Raw genomic sequence first — 13,735 nt, 5'->3', positions numbered from 1 at the left:
GCCGGTTTAGACGAAAACTAGGGAAACCAACGCGCTGCGAAATCAAAACAAACTGCATCTCGCGGTTTGACAGTTCCGATTTTAAAGGATGTTGGGGCCGTCTGCTCTGTTTCTAAGAGGAATTATTGGATAAGGATGCTAATATCAAGGAATATTGTGTGCCCCGACAAAGTGCCAAAAATCCTGTAATTGTTAAGAGATACTGTTTAAAATTCTTACTACAGTGATTTGACCGTTGATTTTGTCTATATCGTTGTTTTTGTCTATATATGTATTTATATATATATAGGACATTAATTCCAGAAAAACCGCGTGGATGACAAGACAGTTTTTTTCGAAATTCTTTAAAATTTTGATGTTTTTAAACATATTAAGATGATTGCTCAATTATTTATCGCTTTTACAGAACTAACTTTATTATGAATAATAAACAAGATGATATTATTCGCAGAAAAACGACAGCTGTTCCGGATTATGACCAATTTTCATTTTATTTTGTACGAAAATCTAATATAGTCTACATGATAGATTGTTTTCGTAACAGTTTTTCATAATCTGCCAATAAGTACGGATACAAATAATGACCCAGGTGGTATTTGAGTAAAACAAGATTATATACTAAATGATACAAATCACTAAAAAAATAAATAAATTTTCTATTAATAAATGTATTGACATACTTATAGTACACATATCTTCTTCAGTTAGCAGTTTTTAAGCTTAGTACCAGTTTGTGGGGCTGGTTATAGTCTTTTTCGAACAACTACAATCTTCTGAAAGGCGAATCAAAATTTCTTAAGCTCGCACACTTCATATTTGTTTGCCCGAAATGATTCAATCACATTATAAGTACTGCGTGATATTTCGTGCATTGCAGATTTTTTGCTACTAGTAGCTATTTTCTGAAGCACTTTTTTGTTTTGTTCTTGTCGTATCATACACGTCAAGGGCCAAATTTCATTACCGATGGAATGTTTGGCGCTAAAGGTAGGGCAGGAGGCTTACGCTATTATCTATTACCTCTCAAAAGCCCTATCATCGACGCCCCGATCATCGGCGAAACACATTAAGGAATCGGGATTCGTATCTTCCGCCAAAAGGCATTGTTATAGAATGACAAATTCTATTGCCTCATCCTCATCATCATCGTCGTCCTCATCATTGCTGGCGTTGGCTGATTGAGGTATGGCCGTCGGAAGCGATCGATAAGCTGCTGTATGGGGATAGTAGTTGGCAGAATTTCCGTGAAGGTCTGCTCGCTGTTCGCTGCTCTTTCCACGACAAAATACAAACATCGGATAGCTAACGGAACCCGGTGACGATGCGGACGGCATGTGTGCCGTCTCATGGTTCGGTTGATGAACGGGTATGAGAAACTACAACAAAATATCCGATACAATAGCAGTTCAATTTAAACGAACCAGTCAACTGGCAAATCAAATTTCTTACGGGTTTCACGCTGTCAATAAATTTGTAGAAATCCTTTTTAGTTTCGCAGTAAAACCCAATGCAACAGCTTGGATCCATTTTAGTGAGCTTCATCTTTCGAGGTGATTTGCAATGAAACGATGCAACCGGAAAATTTTCCTGATTAACGTCGACCATATCTTGGCAGTAATGTGGATCGAGGTGGATGAGTTTGTCTTCTGCAAAATTGATAGTCGTGAAAGTAACAGCTATAACCCGCAGTAACAAACCGACAAACCTTGGTATCCGACGAAGTACAGAGAATGCTTTGGACGACCGCCAATGATGCCGATACAGTAATCTAAGCTGAGCATCGCCTTAAGGCATTCGTTGTAAATGGGATTTAGTTTGTCAGCACCCAGTCGAAGCGGTACAAGCAAAATCAACGATTTCCAATGGGTGGTCTGCGTCTCCTCATCTGCATCCACACAGGGAGAGGATCGCTGTTTGTTTAAACTAATGGTCTCTTTTTTCTGCCACGGTGCTCCCGCCGGAGTCGCTGGAACCGTACATTCGTCAAGAATGTCTTGTATGTAAACTGAAATAAAGGAATACGTATATATAGAATGCTTTTACGCTTGTTGAATGTTAGTTTTAATACTTGTCGTGAAACAAGGAAGAATAATAAAACGCTTCTGTAAAACTTACCAGCACAATCTTGTGCAACGTAGACATTTATTCCATCTAGATCGGTAATCTCCTGGGCCGCTAGCCGCACTGCTTGTCGTAATAAGTGTGCCACCGCTCCCGGTCCGTACCAATCACCTGGTTTTTTACCAGATTCCTTCCCCAAAGCTACCAACGTATGTATCGAAAAAGGACTCGTCTTCGAAGAGGTGTCTCCAAACCACCGGATCACCTTGCGATGGATACTTTCCTCGTAAATCGTAAACAACGAAACGTCCCATCGCCAGCTACGACCGAGAAAATGAGCTACCAAGCCTTGCGCTAGCAACATTTGACCACTGCGTATCATGCAGCCCCAACCACAATCGGAGGTGTAATTTGAATCGTCCATCGTTTGAAACTCCCGTCGGTACGTCATCCAGATACGCGAAATGAAGTCCCTTCGGAACGCGTCAATACCTTCTTCTTCGACGATCGCTTCCGGGCTGCTGTCCTCGATGGCGTCCGTACCCGTTTCTTCTGGCGGTGAGTTGGAACCCTCTGCCAGGTAAACAGAGGGAACATTTTGGAGCACCAGCTGCCCGTCCGGACCCGAAGTTCCGAATTCGATCGAGCTTTCCATTGACGGCACGGGGGTTAACTTTTGATGGTAACATCGGCCAAGCAGCCACAGTGGCTGATCTTTGGAGAAGTTTGTCTTCATTTTGTAGCTCCACCCGAACTTCATGTTGTTCCACATTGTCAGTAATTTCGATTCCACCTTGCCCTTAAACTCCTCACCAGAACCTCCGGGAACAAAGTTTGACCCCGAGGCACCACGCATTGGGCTCGAAGATGCGGATACCGTTTCATGACGATGTGCCTGAGGTGGAAGCGATATTTTCCTTCCATGAGTTTTCGTGCCATCGTCGCCGTGATCCACAGTCTGGGATTGGTCACGATGTCGAGAGTCACCTTCGGACACGCTGCGAAAGTGCTGTGGCGTTATCGCCAGCTTGTTGAATCCAGTACGATTTAATAGCACGTCGTAGTTCATCGTTTTAACTGTAGCTGTAGTTCTCGGATTTCAAGTCGAGAAATCGTTAGGGACAGATCAAATTACGATTCTCTGCAATCGAAACAATTAGCATACTGAGAAAACACCGTTCTTTAACCTTGACCGTTCTTTAACCGTTTCTCCTGATGCCAGCTAGCACCACTCGAGAACAGAACAGTTTTAACTGGATTCTCTTCCTTTGGTACGTACGATTGCCAACCATCAGGTGACGGAAAGCAAACAAATGACTGTGAATTTACCATTTATAAAATCCCCGAGCATTAAGTACACTTTTCACATCGAGCGCGTAACCTGTTGTGCGTGAGGCAAGAATTTACAAATTCTTGACACCACGTAGAGCTTGTAATAGAAGAGAAAACAATTACACTTGCACTTTTTCGTTCCGACAAAATAATCCTTGCATTATGCATTTGTTTTAAATCATTGTGCAAATACTTGTCTATTTTTGCTTAATTAACGACAAAAAACACGAAAAAGAATGTTTTTTTCTTCATACGATTGACATTTTTTTTTGCGTAGGCATCTAACGTCATAATAACAGGGTGGTTCGTTGGATATTTGAAATTTCATTCTTTATGTTAAATCATGATAGTACGTAAATCATATGGTAGTGCTAACATAAAAATGCATTTAATTTGAATTATGTTAAGTAAACCAACACTTTAACAATTGACGCCGTAATATATTTCATTTAAAATCTCCATTCAAGAGAGCTGTTTTTATCGTATTTACTAATTCAGGATTGCAACACACGTTGATAAACTTTTTCAATCTTTCCAATTTTTCAACTTCATCATTTGATATTGTTCTATTGGTTTTATCATCAATTTCAGGATTGTATCGCAAACTGTTGCGAGAAATAATGCTAAAAAAAGCACTGGGTGAGATATGTTGAATCGGCTTAATAAACGAGGCGTTGTGTTTGATTAATGCATTGAAAACATCATTGCTTAAATAACCAAAAGGATAGCGCTTTATATCCATGCATTGGCGCTTATTGCTTTGTTTCTGTAGCATAAGATAGTGTAGAATGCTGAACGATTCTTCGATCCCATGCGCAGACATTGATAAATCCTTTAAATAAATGGAAAATTTCATAATTTTCAGATAAAATACTTGCACATCGTTTGTGTTATAAGTACCTCGTTCGGATTTATGATATTCTTTCTGACATTCTCTGTTTCACCATTGCATATATCTTGTATCAGCAATTTTGTGATGCATTCCGAAATTTGTGCATCAACGTCGTCTTCCTGCAAAGCATGTTGAATTACTAAATAAACCCATATCATCTCACAATATACCCACCACACCCAGCCATGTGTTAAAATTAAGTGACGGTTCTAATGTTTCCACATAATGCCACCATCTCGGAGGTACAATCAAAGCCATTCCAGGTTCTAAAATTATATGATACACATGGTTTTCCACTTTGGCAAACGAGCCAAAAGACGCGGGACTGTAAAAGTTTTGCTCGCAATAAACGCTCGATTCCTCAAATGGGACTCGCAGAGTTTTAAGCTTCGCTTCCGGTGGGAGTAGAATCCAGGATTTTCTTCCGTAAACTTGCACCACTATATTGCAACCGTACGTATCGTAATGGCAGGGAGTGTGCGCTTGGGCGGAGCTTATCCAAAAGGTAATATCGTTGTCTACTTCAGGAAATCCGAAACAAGCAAAATTGATACCTCTACGGCACGCTTCGGGTAATTCGTGTATGTTACGATAGCTGAAAGTGTTCCAACGTTTTTTGGCATTCACATTGAATTTGCAAAGGTCGCTCATTCTCATCTTTGCCTTGGTGCGTTGACATTCCCATTGTGGAGTACTACCGCTTTCTACAGAACATCCTTCAAATGGAATTAACTCTCGTTGTATTCCATCATACATCTCACACCATTCCTCAAAAGTTTGCCGAAAGCAATCCCACGGAAGATGTGCATTATGCACAACGTATGGCTGACGTGCGTTCAAAATGATATCCCTTAGCTCGGTAGGATCCATTTTTTCGATAATAATGCATATTTCCACGAGTGATATATCCTTGTTCTTCACTTCATTCCGACAGAGCATAAATATCAAGCATTTACTAAACAAAAATTAAATGTCGCGACTGTGTAAACAAACAGAACTGCTCAATCAGCTGACAATCTAAACTGATTGTCATTCGTATAGTTAAGGGCTGCTGAAGACTCTGCAAAACATCAAACGCATTACTAATTGGTTATTTGACTGCTCTCAATCGTTGTAAATTTTAACAGCTTAAATCATATTTATAGCGATGAACACGGGTAAAATGAAAAGAAAATTTCGAGTTTGCCAAGTGGCAACGGTACAAACTGCTGTGTATGAAACGTGCGATGCTACGGGAAACAACACCAACAACACGTCGCTGGAATCCGCCAATTTGCAGACACGAGATCAGCAAAATGTAATTGCCACCAAGACCCAGCTTGTTCCCCAGCTTAACAATTGCCTCGGAAACATTACATCCAACGTTGCTGACGCTCGGGAGAAATTTTACGAAGAGTGCAAGAAACGTTTCCAACCTTACCGTACACGCCTGGACCGGTTGATGGAGGAGACGAACCAACAGTCATGCACCAAGAAACTTAAGGAAGGCAGGCGAATGCTACAAGAGCAGGATCAAAAAGTTTTCGACATCATGCAATCTGCTTTTCAAGATGAACGGGAATTGGCAAACAAAGACAGGGAGTTTATGGAAGAATGGAACAAACTATCGTAAGGAATTGAAAATGTACTTGTAAATATTCTTGTATGTTTGCAAATTCAAATATATATTACAATCTATTTATCCACCGATGGCTATATGAATCACACCTGGAACTACACTAAATTCTTGTAAGGGAGGTGTTGCGTAATCAATGTATCTCTTCAATGTCGACGAATAAATATACGCTTGCCTCTTTGCCAGAATCGGTTCAGGGCATTACTGTAACAAACTATCATCATCATATGCCTTTCAACAAAAAGACACACTCCTGCAGAAAGTAATATGAAAGATCAGTTTCAGCTCATTTTAATCGATTGTGCGAGAGTTTGACTTACCGCCCAATAAATGCCCGCAAGCCAGAACCAAAAACGCGCCCTGAAGCATTCTTAAATTCATTGGTTGCAATTTGTCGTTAGAATCCGACTTTCTCTTACCACCTGGCCCATCCATATCACTGCAATCAGAATTGGATTTCGCCGAACGGAGTGTTTCCTCGGCATGAGAAATGCCACCTTTTTGTCGCCCGAACATTTGCTCGTATTCTGCAATGGTAATTTTCTCCACAATTCCTGCCTCAAAGAGACGCATTATACTAAAAGAAAACCACACACAAAATTATTGGACATGTGCTAACGAACCATGTGCACGTGTTTCCGACATCCTGGCAAACTCACACTTCGTTCAAGCTGTCCAAAAACGGACACCCAATCTGTACCGCAACGGCCGAGTAGCGAGTGTAAAGCTTCTCGCTCAATTGGAACCGATTTGCACCGTACCGTTTTGTGTTGAAGTAAAGCGTTTCGCGGCCTCCAAACACTGCATGCTTGGGGTCGTTCTGGAGCACCCGAATGCCTACCTCTACGGAAGTGACCAAAAATGAGTCGTTCACCGAACGCTTCCGTGTTAAACGGTACAACCGTTGCAGCACACCCGTCGAATTTACCAGTGCAGCGTGAAATCCACTCTGCCGTTCGACTAGCAACTCGTAACCGTCACGTGCCATGCGGTACTCTAGCCGCCCAAGCGTATTGATTGGGCTTTCACGGGCCGGTCGAGCTAACTGTGAAGTTAACTGGGCGGAATAAACATCTCCCAGCACATAGGTGGCGCATAACCATAGTAATATGGAAAAGAAACGTGCAAGGTGTCCATCGTACGGAATGTTGGCCGCTGGTGAGCGAAAACGAAAAAAGGATTACGCTGGGCTGGTATCGATTGGTGCCATTAATGTAAAGGCAGCTACTTACATTGGCGAAGGTACACGTTTATCGTATACCAAATGCACCGGTCCAAGCTTGGAAAGTTATCATTTTCCCTCATCAGGCGCGTTTGGCGTGTTGCGGTGAACCGCGTGTAGTTCATTTCTTCAATATACCGCATATTATAGAATGCAGGCTTACGATTTCGAGCCGCCTTGTACCGTTGCAAAATGCTGCCCTTACTTGGCTCACGCGGGCTTTTCCAACGAAACGGCGTCGATATGATGACGTACAATATCGGACCGGATATGATAATGGTAATTATAACCGGTGGCCAAACCGTCACCTGGAACGGACGGACAAGAGCTAAAGCTTCGTTCAGTTTGCGCGGGGCATGCGTTACAAAGGCAGCTGAATCGGCCAGTGTGAAAAAGGAAAACTCGACCGCCTTCATCCGTTCCCACGTTACGGCGACATCGCCAAGGTACAGGTCTGCTTCTCTTCGCTGTAGCATGCCCAGGGCGCCGGAAAAACTCGCATTTCCCTCGGAACCGAGGGCTATGCCTTGGATTTTTTCGGGCGGCTCCACGTATTGAAAGCTAAAGTTCATCCGGTCGGCAACCAGTTGCATGAGGTTGTGATCGCGGCCTCCTTTTACTGTGAAATAATTGTCGTCTGTTTCCACCGTAACGTTGCGTTCTAAATCTAGCTCAAAACCAACGTCGTCGCTGTTTGAATTGTTGGTCATATACTCGGCGTTGCCGCTTGCGTTTCCATAAACGATAAAGTGCCATGGTGGTTTCTGAAAACGGTTCATGAAATTAATGACACGTATGGCCAACAACAGACATAACGAAGAAAAAGCCATCTTCGAATATCCGGTCTCACGTGTATCACTGGAATGGTGAAAATGCGCCCTTGAAAATTTTTATACACTTTTGTCGGTAACGGAAGCAGTGGCATGCGCTTGAACGTCATATCATTTCCATCGAACCAGTTGACGCTTCGCATTTCACCTCGATTATTTGGTAGAGCTTGATTGTAAAAAATACGAAAAATGTTTCGTCGTGGATTTGTAATGATTGCCACGCGCAGGGGCTCCCTTAGCAGGGCGCTATTCAATCGTGCGGGAGGTTGCGTTGCTCCCCAGTAGAAGATAAACAGGCTGAGCCGGTGGGCCAACCGTCTGTCGGTCATGTCCTGCAGCATGTCTTCCGGGTGGCAGAATATAAGCGATGTGATTTCGAGCGATTTCTTGAGCTTCTCTTCGATTAGGTTGAAATATCCTTCCAGGTCGTAGAAAACACATGTCGGTATGTTGTGATGATGGATCATGACGGTCAATTTGTCCAGGCGATCGATTTTGGTCTCATTTTGTACCAATATAACCAGCGATTTTGGCGCCAAAAGATTGACCATTTCCGATATGCCCCTGATCATGCCGGACTGGTTCGATCTTTCGTAAAGAGCTATAAGATTTCGTCGTCCTTGTGTCGCTGGTAAATCTCAAACGAGGAAAGTTCATTGCTAAATTTCACTGTTTCGCTAGATTAGGCCAACAACTTACCGCCATAAACCAACAACATCGGAACAAGTAAAACACCAAGCGTAAACTTCATCGGTTTGGTATTTATTTCAAAGTAGGACTGTAGACCAGCGCAAGTTCGACTTCGTCTTTTATACGGATTTATTACGAAACCAGCGGAAATTCATTTAGGACGAATGAAATATTAAATGTCGAGCGCATCAAAGACACACTACTCACTCACACATTACACAACGTGTCTAAATGTCTATCAATCAACTCGGCGCGTGAGGATTGCAATTATTTCAAGAAGACTGTAAAAGGATAGTGACCAAACTGTAAAAGGATAGTGTCCAGTTTACGTCGTAAATAAAAGCCAGTACTTCAACGTGTGCCTTACAGGAGATGGTGTATCAATATGTGTCTTTTCATGGATATCTAAAAATAGTCGATCTAGTTACTACAGTACATCCACGTTTTGCAAGTACACGTAGTATAACACATCTTAAATAGTAAAATAAAACAAGAACCTTTTTTTCGTGTTGAATATTTTATTAATTATCTACAGTGTAGGATTGATGGGTGTAGTACTTAATTCTAACACATTCGTTTCAGGGATCCACTCTATGATCTAAGATCGTGCCCGTAGTTGGGCGCGATCTGTGTTTTTCGTAACGCCAAAGATTACGCAAAACAAAGTACATAAAATCAATTTTGTGTTCATTGCCCAATACATTATGTACGGCCGATGGAAACCGCTATGAATCATCTTAGATATATACATCACACGTATAAAACCAAACAATGGTCGCTACAATCAAATCGTAAACCAAATTCACAAATGCGCACAAATACACTGCCGATAAACCTCCTAGCTTCCTTCATTGGCCTAATATCTAATAATTGCAAACAAGAACTACATAAATAAGGAAAATTGCGACATTTTTTCACAAAAAATAACGCCATTGTACATTGTTTGTTGGTATGTTTTTAGCTGAAGAGTTTGCACTCCATTTCAGCATTGGAAAGAAAGTATGGTGTCAGGATCGGTATACCCCAAGAGCGAAACTAAAGCTGTGGACGTTATCGATTTTCTTGCATACCTTACATTTGCATGCGCGTTTACATATGCACATTAATTGAACAAAATTACACAGGAAGTGCTGCTCGTGAGCTATGATATTCCTGCTTCGAGTACCATAATCTTATCGTTTCACGATATATGCTTTGGCATCCATCGGACAGAGGCTGACATCATCCGATTGAATTAACTCCAGGGGCTTCAGCAACGTCAAACGGGCAGAAAATATGTCGTGCCCGTCGTCCAGGTTGAGAAGTTTCTTTATATTCAGCTGAAAAGGAACCGATCGTGAAAAATCAACAGAAAAATCGATACGACGAACTACTTACCATGCCTTCCATGTTCGCTTCCGAGCCGCAGTCTTCAAAGTTAGTACGATGAACCACCAGCCCCAGAGGCGGACCTCCGGTCGTTCGACCGAATTTTACGTGCGGAAGCTCACGCATGGCGACGACTTCCATGCCGCGTTCTAATGGTTCATGCCGAGTTCCGAACCCTTCCGGCAGCAATCCCGTCCAATCGTTCTCATTGTAGATCAACTTGTCAAGCGGATGCAGAAGGGTCTGCAACTGCGAGTACGCCGGGAGAGTAAGAAACCCGGAAGGATAGTCGGGATCTGGCTTGGTGCAAGAATCTCGCGACTCTAGAACCACGCGAAACATGTGCAATACCGGCTGGTTATCCTCCACGCCCTGTCCAAGTCCACGATCGTCATCCCGTGTCAGGCGACGATCTTGCATAATCTCCATCTCACCTGAGCTGAGTGACGAGCCACCAAGTGGCTGTGCGCCAAGCAGCGTCAGGCGGTAGGAATCGTCTTCAATGAACATGGTTGACGGGACGGGATAATAGTTTGCTTGCAGCGGCAGTTTTTGGAAGCGCTTTCGCTTAATGATTTGCATACCGTTCAGATCGGTGTAGAACGTTGCACCACTGTTAATGTTCGTCTGCAGTCGCATTACTATTTCAGTGTTATCTCGCCGCCCAATATCAACCAGGTTCCGGATCTCTATGTTATCGTCACGTAGTATCGTTTGATGTACGGCAAACGGTAAACCAGTCGCGATGCTCACTTCCAGCGGACCTTTCATGATTAGCACGATCGGTTGTTCGTACGTTAGCAGCGTGGCATTTCCGGCCGGATGAAACAGATAGGCACCGCTTTTACCCGAGCTAAGTTGCATGCCGTAGCGGTACCATTCTAAATGGACCGGCACTGTTGCCTGATTGTTCTCGATTGTAATTGATTTTAGCAAGCCCTTGGCAGTAAAGGCGGCCCCTGGAGTACTACCCTCCTCGACCCGCAATGACACTTCGCTGGGTAAAGTATGGTCTATGTCCTCCGGATATCCGGCAGCGAGGCTCACGGTAAAGGGTGATTTCGATTGTATAATCACCTTCGAGTACGTTACGCCGCTAGAAGAAGAGTGTCAAACGGTATAACATTTTGAGAAATTTTGGCAAAATTTATAGAAAATACTTACATTGAATCTTCAACGCTATTTCGCGAATTGATCGTATACACACTCAATCCCATGGGGGCAACGTTTGCTCTAAACAAAAGCCGGAACTTAGTGTTGGACGGTTGAGGTTGACTGATGCCATCAGTACGCGTATGCCATGACCACACGGGCGCAATCTGACTCGGTACCGTAGCTCCATTGCCATCCGTCACTGTGACAAACGGACTAGCAACATAAAATTCAACTATCTCGGACCGAGTGTATGGCAGAGAGTTATGCAACACCACCTGTTTAGTCGGTAGCTCTTCGCCAAGGATGATCGTCGGTCGCACACTGTCCGAGCCGTTAACGGTCCGCGAGTCATCGATCGATAGGTAATGGAATGCTGGATCTGGATGATAGACGGATGGTTTGGTTAGCAACCGATACACGGCCTGCTGCATCACAAATTTGCAGTCTTCGATAGCACGGGACATGCGCCGAGCATAGTCCTCCATAACATGATCTTTTGCCGTGCCGGTGATACCGTCGTGATGTTGGAACAGCGAAAGCTGTCGCCTCGCATACTCCAGACGATCAGCTAGTGGTTTCCAATCGCTCGCCGGCTCCCATACATTCCACGCGTGCAACATTTCCGCTGAGCGGACGTAGTGCAGCAGGATGCGATCCTGACGCTTGTGGAACGGTCGCGACGTGAAGTAACCGCTCCAGTAATCTTGATTGACATCGGCATAGGTGAAGAAATCCCCTGTCAACGATGGAAACTGTTGCATACCGTCTGAACCGCTAGTTGCTCGTACGGCGTCAAAGTAGTCTTGTAACGTGGCAAACTTGGCCTCCACATTGAGCGACGGTTCGTTGTTGATGTAATTGAACAACTGTTCGAAATTGACCCGCTGGGCTTCCCATTCGTTGCTCGTCGTGTAGCGGAAATCATCGCCAAGAGGAATGAGCACGTTGCGGGTTCTGTAGAGGACCGACTTTTTGCGCCACTGATCAACAATCATTTTTGCTCGCTCCTCCACGTTGTGATCGTTGATCGGTCTGGGCGGTACGTTCCAAGGGCAGGTGAGGCCCATGCCCGGGAGGCGCTTGAAATCGAACTGGCAACAAATTTTCGGATCTGGCCCACACGTATGCGGTACGTCGTAGGAATAGAACGGCATCATGTGCGTAAACAGATCTGTATCGCCACGTGTATCCCACAGTTGCCGCCAGCGGAACTCTAGCTGTTTCTTCAACGCAAGGTTCTTTTTTACAATGTAATGCGTGCGCTGGATAAGCAGGTTCTCCATGCCGGACTGCTTCAGAATATATGGCATAGTGGCCGACTGGCCGAACGGATCGATTGACCAGCTTGAAATTGGCGTCACGTTGAGCCGTGTCATGAGCCAAGTCTGTCCCTCGCTAAGTTGCAGCAGCATCGAGTACCAGTGTGAGTTGGCTTCGTCCGACATTACCCAGCCACCAGTAACGAACTCTAGTTGATGGTTCTTTACAAGCCGCTTTACTAAATCCTTTTGTTCTGCAGCAAGCTTATCGTACCATTGCGCAAAGTAGCTTATCTCCGCCCAAATAAACCGAAGGCGTTCATTTTCGCCCAAGTGCCTGAGCATGTTTGCAAAAATATTTTTTGTTGAGCGTTCGTAGTACTCATCAAACGTTTGAATCCACCCGGGGTCATTGTGGCTATGCGGCACGACAAACACGTGCAGTTTGTGATGGCTATTCCATTCGCTTTCATGATACTTGATTGGCCATCCCTGCTTCCATGCGCCTCCGTCAACATTTTCAAACGACACCTGATCGTACAGCTTCAACATTTGCACGTCTGGCTGAGGAATGGTATCCATGCGTAAGGCGCAAGTTCCGACACCACCACCGTTTGCATTTATAACGGATTCCTTCATCATTTCCTTGTCACCCAGCAGGGGTGCCTTATCCAGAACTTTACTGTCAGCATACGCATCCTCCGGACCGTCTACCGCGCCACGAATGGTGTCGATTTGCTTGCGAATATCACCAAATTCTTGGTGGTGTTTACTCAGTCCACTTTCGAGTTGTTTTATTTTACTTTCCAAATATGTCAAGTCCGAGTGCGGCTGAGTGAATACAAGTTAAGAATGAAATGGTGAAGATAATAACAAACAAAACATATTTAGTAATTTAATACTTACAGCGCGTTCGGGAACGGAAAAGTTGAGGACGACGTAAACGATCAAAAGTATAAACAAAGTCACGCCGCACAGAATAAAGGCGGATTTTTTTCGTATCCGAACCATATTGGCACGTCATCAGCAACCGACCGTGCCAGTTGCCTACTGGTTGGTATCGTGTTGCTGCTGCTAAAATCAACAAGAATACAAGTGGACTATCAACCTTTTCGTATCAGTCGGCCATCCCTTACCTCCCGCCCACCCACCCAGTATATAGCCATTGTCTAAGCCGAAAGCGAATTCCTACCCTTATTGGCTTGTGCACCTGTCCGCACTTGTGCAAACCAACGAATTAATTGCAAAGATACGTACAAACGTGATAACTAGCAAAAAGGCGTTATAATGTTCTATTGTTTGTACATATTC

The 13,735-nt window shown here is 43.9% G+C and overlaps 4 protein-coding genes across 4 annotated transcripts; all 4 read right to left on the bottom strand.

Moving 5' to 3' along the window:
• Nucleotides 1-536: 536 nt before the first annotated feature.
• On the bottom strand, nucleotides 537-3,130 carry LOC128731220 (cysteine protease ATG4D). The gene is made up of 4 exons (XM_053824325.1): nucleotides 2,116-3,130; nucleotides 1,706-2,005; nucleotides 1,450-1,646; nucleotides 537-1,376 (listed from the first exon to the last, which is right to left on the bottom strand). The coding sequence occupies exons 1-4, from the start codon at nucleotides 3,128-3,130 to the stop codon at nucleotides 1,107-1,109; spliced, it is 1,782 nt and encodes a 593-aa protein (XP_053680300.1). The 3' UTR covers nucleotides 537-1,106.
• A 708-nt stretch (nucleotides 3,131-3,838) lies between these two features.
• LOC128722311 (HSPB1-associated protein 1) lies at nucleotides 3,839-5,155 on the bottom strand. Its single transcript, XM_053816096.1, has 3 exons — nucleotides 4,460-5,155; nucleotides 4,294-4,404; nucleotides 3,839-4,225 (listed from the first exon to the last, which is right to left on the bottom strand). Exons 1-3 carry the CDS (start codon nucleotides 5,153-5,155, stop codon nucleotides 3,839-3,841), a joined length of 1,194 nt encoding a protein of 397 aa, XP_053672071.1.
• An 891-nt stretch (nucleotides 5,156-6,046) lies between these two features.
• On the bottom strand, nucleotides 6,047-8,670 carry LOC128722295 (ionotropic receptor 40a). The gene is made up of 6 exons (XM_053816095.1): nucleotides 8,652-8,670; nucleotides 7,973-8,580; nucleotides 7,133-7,886; nucleotides 6,560-7,055; nucleotides 6,221-6,477; nucleotides 6,047-6,153 (listed from the first exon to the last, which is right to left on the bottom strand). The coding sequence occupies exons 1-6, from the start codon at nucleotides 8,668-8,670 to the stop codon at nucleotides 6,047-6,049; spliced, it is 2,241 nt and encodes a 746-aa protein (XP_053672070.1).
• Nucleotides 8,671-9,195: 525 nt separating this feature from the next.
• On the bottom strand, nucleotides 9,196-13,435 carry LOC128731642 (alpha-mannosidase 2). Its single transcript, XM_053824773.1, has 5 exons — nucleotides 13,310-13,435; nucleotides 13,139-13,243; nucleotides 11,194-13,069; nucleotides 10,020-11,119; nucleotides 9,196-9,961 (listed from the first exon to the last, which is right to left on the bottom strand). Exons 1-5 carry the CDS (start codon nucleotides 13,433-13,435, stop codon nucleotides 9,815-9,817), a joined length of 3,354 nt encoding a protein of 1,117 aa, XP_053680748.1. The 3' UTR covers nucleotides 9,196-9,814.
• Between the last annotated feature and the right edge of the window lie 300 nt (nucleotides 13,436-13,735).

Source organism: Anopheles nili, chromosome 2, assembly GCF_943737925.1.
Source record: "Anopheles nili chromosome 2, idAnoNiliSN_F5_01, whole genome shotgun sequence".
In the NCBI taxonomy this organism is placed as follows: domain Eukaryota; kingdom Metazoa; phylum Arthropoda; class Insecta; order Diptera; family Culicidae; genus Anopheles; species Anopheles nili.
Note: the sequence above shows the minus strand (reverse complement) of the source record. Positions and strands in the feature narration are given on the sequence as shown.